This window comes from Microtus pennsylvanicus, chromosome 10 (assembly GCF_037038515.1).
Source record: "Microtus pennsylvanicus isolate mMicPen1 chromosome 10, mMicPen1.hap1, whole genome shotgun sequence".
Taxonomy (NCBI): Eukaryota; Metazoa; Chordata; class Mammalia; order Rodentia; family Cricetidae; genus Microtus; species Microtus pennsylvanicus.
This window is the reverse complement of record NC_134588.1, coordinates 56,868,450-56,876,992: the sequence shown is the minus strand read 5'-3', so window position 1 is coordinate 56,876,992 and position 8,543 is coordinate 56,868,450. Positions and strand designations below refer to the sequence as shown.

Genomic DNA, 8,543 nt, shown 5'->3' with positions numbered 1-8,543 from the left:
TAAATTTTGTTACCCTAAAAGAATGGAATATCTTCCAGACACCATAGACTGCCAAATAAAAAGTCCAATACCAAGTATAGGTTATCACTTTTCAAATTCTTGATCCATATGGTCTCATAGACCTCCCCCCTTAAATAGCATAAGCTATTACAATCGCTGTTGGTTACCTATTAAAGGCACTCCCTATGAGATTATGGGGGCCAGTTACATTCAAACTACCATCTGTCTTGGTACCCTCAAGTTCACTGAGTAATCTTGAATTCAGATCCTCTGGTCTCTACCATCTGAGTACCGTGATTACAGGTGTGAGAAGGAAGGCTATTGTTAATCAATGAGCCAGCTTTACACCTGACTGAGGTCCTGTTACCAGGTGACTTGGAGCTTAGCTATCTAGGGTGTTACCCACAGTCCAGGACCACTGGATCACCTTGGAGCCTATTACAAATGCAAAATTTTCTCTTCTATCCTAGCACCTAGAAAAAGGTTTCTCTGATAGCAGGTGCTCATTAAACACCCAATGAACTGTTCCAGAAATCAGATTTCTTCTGCCAGCCAGTCTCCCATGCTTATTCCTGTATCAGTGTGAGGAGAATCCTCTTACAGGTAGACACAAAGACAACTGCTGCCCTAAAGACGCCTCTGTTTCTTCTGTGTTTTAGTAATGTCCTAATACTGCCATTAGTCTTCCTTTTCATGTGGCTTGCTTGCCTATGTGTATACCAGGAAATTAGTCATCTTTCCCATTGAAATAAAATCTCGAGGCTTTGGGGTTGTCAGTGGGATAATGGAAGCCATCATTGAGAAAGGAGGAAAAGCACCCACCTAAAATTCCAAGTATGGGATTGAAGGAACCTGCCTTCAGCCTACGGTTCCTCACAAAGCAGTCCATACTGGGCAGAGCCATTCCCTCACTATTAAACATAGTTCCTGGAAATCTTCAATCAAAAGAAAAGAGGAACGACATCCTGGCTTTGTACTCAGCTTTCCATTTTCTGCACAAAACTCTCCCCGTCGGGTCATGCCCAGATGGTTGACACCAGAGGTATTTCCCTTCTTCCTCATGCCATTCCATGATTGCACCCTTTGGCTCAGCAGGCTGGCTCTACCAGAAACTTGCAGAGTATTTTAGCTAAACTACTCACTGCTGTAATGTAACAGGCAAAAGTTCCTTCAAGAAGGGAGACTGTGTTTTGGATCACAGTTCAAGATGGCCAAATGCATTGCGTTGGGGAGAGTGGGAGGCCGGAAGACGCTCTAGCTGTGGCGTTGACACCTAAGAAAGCTGTTCACCTTACATCTGAGCCAGGAGGCAGGAAGATGAGCTGGGCCAATCAGCTCATTTACCTTCCATTTTCTTCAGTCTAGGACCCCAGCCTATGGGATGGCTCTGTCCACAGTCCTTCCCTCTGCAGCTAGCCTCTTCAGCTGATATGCTCAGAGACATCTTCAGAAATGTGTCTCTCAAACGAGTCTAAATCCTGTCTAGTTGACTGTGGAGATCAAAAATCATATATGAAACATATTCATTAAAACTTTCCATATCCAACCAACATAGGTAGCTCTCCGCAAACGCAAAAATGTATTCATGTTTGTATCCCAGTATTTTTTAAAGATTTTTTTTATTATGTATGCAGTGTTCTGCCTGCACAATAGGAACCAGATCTCATTACAGATGGGTGTGAGTCATTATGTGGTTGCTGAGAATTGAACTCAGGACCTCCGGAAGAGAGCAGTTAGTACTCTTAACCTCTGAGCCATATCTCCAGACCTGTATCCCGAGTTTTGAGGTCGGTGTTTGATGCATAAGTTGATTCTTAGTGGGTGACTTTAAAAAAAACATTTATGACTCATTCCACAAAATATAAGAGCCTAAGATAGAGACAAGTTTGACCTAAATTTGCAAAGGATAAACAGTATATACTTTTACTTTTCTGTCCCGAGGATTCATCTTTTGTTTTCAGTTCCTAGGTTTCAATCCTGCAAGTCAAGTGCTCTGTCGACTGAGTTCTGTCCCCAACCCTCAGTGCACTCTTGAGAGTGTTGAAATATAAAACTAGAACCCTGGGACAACCTATGGAGTGGGCCCATCTTGGGCTAATTGGAATGTAGGCTAGTCTAGGCATAAAAATCTAGGTGTTTAGGGCCATTAATACAAAACTCCCACTGATATAACAAACAAAGGGTGCCAGGGGGGTCACTTGGGCTGCGTTAAGTGCTTCTTGATGGGATCTCACTAAGGCCTTTGTCTCCTTTTCATGGAGTCATTGGCAATCCCAAACTAGCTCTTGTTTGAAAGTTCAGCTATGAGCCTGGTGATCATGACACAGCTTTAACCCCAGCTCTTGGGAGGCGGGAGCTGGAGGATCTCTGTGAGTTAGAGGCCAGCCTGTGAAAAGTTTCTGCACCCCAATAAGCCTCTCCACCGATTCAATAATCCAAATCAGACCAAATCAAATCAAATTAGAAAAAGCCCAGGTTTAATAGATACCAATGCTCCCGGTTTATTTTCCAGCCCCCACAGAGAGAAGACAGGAAAGGAAGACCAGAAAACCACGTGTCTGTTCTCTTGGGAGAGGGCAGTTTAAATACCCTGTGGGTGTGGTCTTGAGTATCTCTGAGGAGGGGGTTATCGTTTGGTGGGCTTTCCTGGGAACGGGGTCTGAAATGAGGCAGTTCCCAGGGGAGGGGGCTTGGGATGGAACTTCTACCCAAACATTCCAGATTCTCTGGATATATGGATGCCAGTGGCTGGAGGGAAGCCTCAAATATTCCAGACTCTTTGGGTACATGGATGCCAGGAGCCAGGATGAGGCTTCCACCAAAACAGCCTGGTCTACAGAGTGAGTTCCAGGACAGCCAGGGCTACACAGAGAAACCCTGCCTCAAAGAACAAACAAACAAAATTCAACTATTTTCTGGATTCCAGTCAACCTCTTGGTTCTCTAATTACTGGCTCTTCATCCTTAAGCTAAACCATCTTACCTTTTCCAGCGTTTCCTGCTACTCTGAAGACAGAGTCTCACTATTCATTTGTGGCTGGCCTGGAGCTCACTATGCAGACCGGACTAAACTCAGCTCACAAGGGCTTGGATTTATGTGTGCACCTCAATGCCCGGCCTTACTGTAAAGCTTATTTACTAAAACCCACATCTACCTCTATCACTCTTCATTTCTCTCCTTCCCTTCTGACTTACTTTGTTTGGTCTTTGGCTCTTTGTGCATCTCTCCTCTTGTGGGAAACTGTAAGTCCGAAGCTGTCGGTTATCTAGTGTTCTGTGTCCCCTTGTTGAATGTCACCCTTTATAAATTAAACTTGACAAATGCCTTGATCAAAAAAGGAAATGCACATGTCCCAGTAAAACAGTATACACAGGGCACAGATATGATTGGGGGCATGTCAGCTCATGATTTTGCTTTTATAAAGGCCCACAAGGAGTGAAGTAGAACTGGAAGCATTCTGACTTACTGAAGAGCACAATGGCAAACATGTCTCACGAGAAACACAGATCATCAACCAACGTTACTGAGAACGGACATTGTTGATTCTAGATACAGGCAATCCTCGATGGATTCTTGATAGAATGGGACTGAAGGTAGATGTCAGAGCAAACTAGAGTTGTTTGGTTACAAAGGGAAGAATGCTGAGACCAAGTGTCTCCGAGGGTGGAGGGAACTTAATTCTTCCTAAAATACTGTAGAAAAATGTAAGCATTATGTAGGTTAGAGTACAGGCTCATTCAGGAACATTTCTGAGGAAAAGTATTAAAACTGAACTTCTTGCATTTGCTTTGTTGTTTAATTTGATGGCTAGACTAAAACATCTACGAGACACTCATAAATGATATCAAACAAATTGAAAGAGACAACGTGGCTTTGGAATGGGCTCACAGAAGAAATGAAATATTGACAGAACACAAGTGGGGCGGATAGTTTAGACCCCACATCGTCGTTGGGGTAAACCTGATCTAGCTTTTCTATTTCTACTGAATTGCATAAGGAATCAAGATAACATTCTGAAGTTGGGGGGAGGGAGGTAATACATGATATCGGCTCCCATCTGGGAAATGAAAAGCAGTTAAGAATGTGGTTATTCTAATGCTAATATTCAGGCATGGATGCATTTCCTGTTAAAGTAGCCGAAATGCAGGTGTTTGAAACATCTGCACCACCCTTCCTAGAAATGTTCCTCTGTATTTTCCAGAGCTAAGAAAATTGCTCTCGCTGAGGAAATCCTAAAGGAATTTGAGTTCAGCAAAGCAAACAGGAAATACAATTCTGTTTGTGGAAAGCTCAGGAAACAAAAGCAAATCCCTAAAAAATGTACCTCCTGCTGAAGATTCTCAGATAATGGATGGGGATGTGGTGTGCCAGTGAGCTGATGGAATTTCCAGATGTATAGTATTTATTCCCCATGAGTTCTATAGGCTTCTATGCTATGTAAAATAGATCCAGAATCTAGTGCATGTAAATTCTAGAAGTTGCATGTGTGGATTTTTTTTTTTATTAGAGCAACTTCTCTGTTGAGCTGACTTATAACCCAAGTTATGATGGCAGTGTGTGTGGCTTTCCTAAATCCCAGCACTCGGGAGGCAGAGGCAAGCGGATCTCTGTGAGTTCGAGGCCACCCTGGTCTACAAAGGGAGTTCCAGGACAGGTTCCAAAGCTACAAAGAAACTCTGTCTCGAAAAACCAAAAAAAAAAAAAAAAAAAAAAAAAAAAGAAAAGAAAAGAAAAGTCCTCAAGACCCCAGGAAAGGGAAATAGTTGAGATCTCCTGAGTAAACACACTGAATCCAAGATATAGCATGGCGTAGGGTTTCTTCCAAGGAAGAAAATGTTTATATAACATGGAAGATCTCAATTTCATTAGTGATATGAAAATTTTTGTTCCAGGTTCAACTAAAGCAGTACAATGTTTTCCATCCTCCCTTTCTTTCTTGAGGAACTTAGGGCCAGAATCTGAACTTCTTCTTCCCTATTTGTCTTCCCTCCAAGGTCTCAGGGTCTCTTACTAGCTTACAAGAGTGAGAGTTAACTTTAAGTACTGTTTCTTTATTACCACCCATACATTTTGTTGTTGATGTTGAAGTTCTATGGATGGAACCTAGGGTCCGTGCATCCAACAGTCTACCACCAAGCTACACCCCTCTTGTCTGAGTTTTCTGTCCTGCCTGGCTCTCACAGTAGTTAAGTCCCATTTTGATCCTACTGCATGTACTGGCTTTGTGGGAGCCTAGGCAGTTTGGATGCTCACCTTACTAGACCTGGATGGAGGAGGGTAGTCCTTGGACTTCCCAAAGGGCAGGGAACCCTGATTGCTCTTTGGGCTGATGAGGGAGAGGGACTTGATTGGGGGAGGGGGAGGGAAATAGGAGGCGGTGGTGGGGAAGAGACAGAAATCTTTAATAAATAAATAAATAAATAAAAATAAACATAAAAAAAATCACACAGAGGCCTACATTAGTTATAAACTGATTGGCCCATTAGCTCAGGCTTCTTATTAATTCTTATAACTTATATTAGCCCATTATTCTCGTCTATGCTAGCCACATGGCTCGGTACCTTTTTCAGTGGAGCAGGTCATATCTTGTTTTATCTGTGTCTGCGCTGGAACTGCAGAGGAATGGGCTTTCCTCTTTCCAGAATTCTCCTGTTCTCCTTGACCTGCCTCTACTTCCTGTCTGGTTGTCCATCTATACTTCCTGCCTGGCTACTGGCCAATCAGCGTTTATTTAAAATATAATTGACAGAATATAGACCATGGTCCCACACCACATCCCCAGCCACTTTCACATTCTGTGTCAGATTCCTGTGAGTTCATCTTAACGCAGATTCAACTGCACAGCATGCTAATGCTTTTACACAATGGAAAGCAATAAAGAAGTCTTCCTAGATACATAAACCTTCAACCAAACACCTAAATTCAGTATTACTCAGGGATGCAGTCGTCCTTACTAATCTAGCCAGGCACTTCATGTGAACGAGGAACTAACAAAGACTATAGAGAGATTCATAGACTTGATAATAAATGGGAATAGTCCCGAGAATGTGTTTATGGAGCGTTAAAGACTGTAGAAAGGTCAAGTAGAATGAAGATGGAGAAAGACCTTTTGTACAAAGTGATTCAAGAGCTCATCAAATGCTCAGGCAAACTTGCAGTTTTACATAGAAAACACATGGCTTGTTGTTTTAATAAGCAGTTTTAATAAGCAGAACCATACAAACACCAAAATTTCAGAAAAAAATAATAATAAAGAGATTAAACAGTCACAAGTTCTGGGTTCCTGTTTATTCCATTAGGCCACTATATATTAACTGGGATTCTTAAAAGTAATTTCAATTAGGATCCTCTTGAGACCCTCATCAATTATTTCAAGTGTTTTAGTCTCAAATACATTCCTTTCTTCTACAAACTTCTGAAAGAGATGAACGCCACCACCAACACCAAAATAATGTGCTTTGCTGGCCAGAAGCACCCGGCCATTCCTACTCAACAGTCTGAGGAACGTTTCATGCAAAGCGCTGTAATAATCTGGATTATAAATGGTTTCTGAGGTGAGAATGAGGTCATATTTTGCAAAGAGTTTTTCACTTAATACAAGCTTACAGAACTCAGACCACTCCCCAGAGAAAAACCGACATTTACATGTTTCTTGGGCTGCTTTTGACTTCCTTTGTCTTTTCCCTTCTGGCTCATTTACATCATTGCCCTCATCTTGCAAAGAGAAGTTAGCGACTACGTTAGGCAAGGTCACTTCATCGATCACCAGACTGTTATAATCTTGAAAATGAACTTCGATAGCTCCTCCTTTGGACGCAGTTATTCCAAGCAATCCCGAACCACACCCAAGATCCAACACTTTTTGCCCAGCAAATGTCACTTTGGCCTTTGAGAAGTAAGTCAAGAGGTCAAAAGTACACTCCCAGATTTTCAAGCCTCCTTCATAGACACCTGGAATCAGATCAGAATGAGAAGAAAAGCTTTTTGAAATGATGTTTTCTCCAGGGAATTTCTCTTTCAACAAAACAGTTTTCACTACCGCTATGTTGACATGGGGACCCGGCAACATTTCCGTAACCGTATTTTCTAAGACATGATTTAAATCTTTAGGCATAGCATGTTCTTTAGCAACTCTCAAGAAGAGCCGTTTTTCACATGCTTCCGGGTCACCTGACCCATCAGCTGCACTGTCGGTGTCTTCAGAGGAAGCTACATTTCCCATCGAGGATTCCCACAAGCCACCGGGAAGCAAGTTTGACGGTTCTGCAGAACACTTTCTGTCCTGCTTTCTGTTTTGACTTTCGGAGACCGGTGGTTCTTTTGATGAATCCAGGGTCAAAGTTCCATCTCCAAGGGGTGTTAATTTATTTTCTACATCCTCTTCTATACTAAAGTTGAATTGAAAGGCCATCCTCTGATTATATGGACACTCGCTTTATCAAAGGATGATGCTTCAACTTCCAGATGGGATAGAATGGCTTGATTCACACAGTCAATTAGTTCTGTTAGGATCAATGTCCGTTAGCTGCTTAACCACCACTGGATATATTTTAGAGAGGCTTCCAAAGATTTTTCAGGGGCCTTTGTTCCTCTTTCAATTCAGCCCTGGAAATGAGGAAGAGAAAGAGAGAGGGAGGGAGGGAGGAAGGGAGGGAGGGAGAAAAGAAAGAAAAACAGAAAGAAAGGAAGAAAATGATTATTTTTTAAAAAAGCTGTGAGTGTAGGGGGTGATTTAGGAAATTACACAGATGCCGTTAAGTATCCATAAGTAGAAGATAAAATATAAAAACAAACAAAAGAACAGCTATAACAGCAACCACCTTTACCAGAACAAAATACGAAGCCCAAGATTTTTATACAGGACAGACTAGCTACTCGGGGTGTTTTAGCTGTCGTATGCCCGCTACTTTCCCCCCATCTTCATCTCTGTCTGCTAATCTGCCTCCACAACAGTTTTAGGTCTTATTTGGGTAAGAAAGACATCCATTTTCAAACACGTAAAGGTGTAATGTGGCGTCTAGAAATTCATCCGAACGGCGTATTTAATCAAGATCGTAATTAGAAACGTTGGAATGAATGAAGACCAGCACTGTAGAAAGTAAAATCGACTGTATAGAAACATTTTTAGCCACGTAGCAGACTTTGTGTAACACCCGTTTTAATCTGCACACTTCTGGAAGGTGGAAGTTTCACTTGGCAGGAGCTGGACGGTGTGTGCGGGGAGAACTCGCACCCCTAAAATTATTCCTACTTTCCAACCCCCTGCACTGTGGGGCTGAGAGTCATTCCCGGATACAGGACCAGCTCACCCTTGACCCTACGCACAATCTCAGAGCCCCCTGGCACCGAAGGTAACAAACCTGAGGACTTCAGGTCTCAGCACTCGAATGACAGAAGTCAGGGTGAATGAAGTACCGGGGTGGCCGGAACTCGTGGCGGAGCTTGCCGTGGGCACACAGTGCACACCAGCGAGATGAGTCCTCCGACGGCTAGAGGAGACCCTAGGCGCGTGGGGGCGAGGGGCCGCCTCTCTATGGTTGCGT

The 8,543-nt window shown here is 42.8% G+C and overlaps 1 protein-coding gene across 1 annotated transcript; it reads right to left on the bottom strand.

Annotated features, from left to right (window-relative positions):
- Window positions 1-6,182: 6,182 nt before the first annotated feature.
- Mettl18 (methyltransferase 18, RPL3 N3(tau)-histidine) lies at window positions 6,183-8,487 on the bottom strand. Its single transcript, XM_075987467.1, has 2 exons — window positions 8,361-8,487; window positions 6,183-7,605 (listed from the first exon to the last, which is right to left on the bottom strand). The coding sequence occupies exon 2, from the start codon at window positions 7,409-7,411 to the stop codon at window positions 6,311-6,313; it is 1,101 nt and encodes a 366-aa protein (XP_075843582.1). The 5' UTR covers window positions 7,412-7,605; window positions 8,361-8,487; the 3' UTR covers window positions 6,183-6,310.
- Window positions 8,488-8,543: the final 56 nt, after the last annotated feature.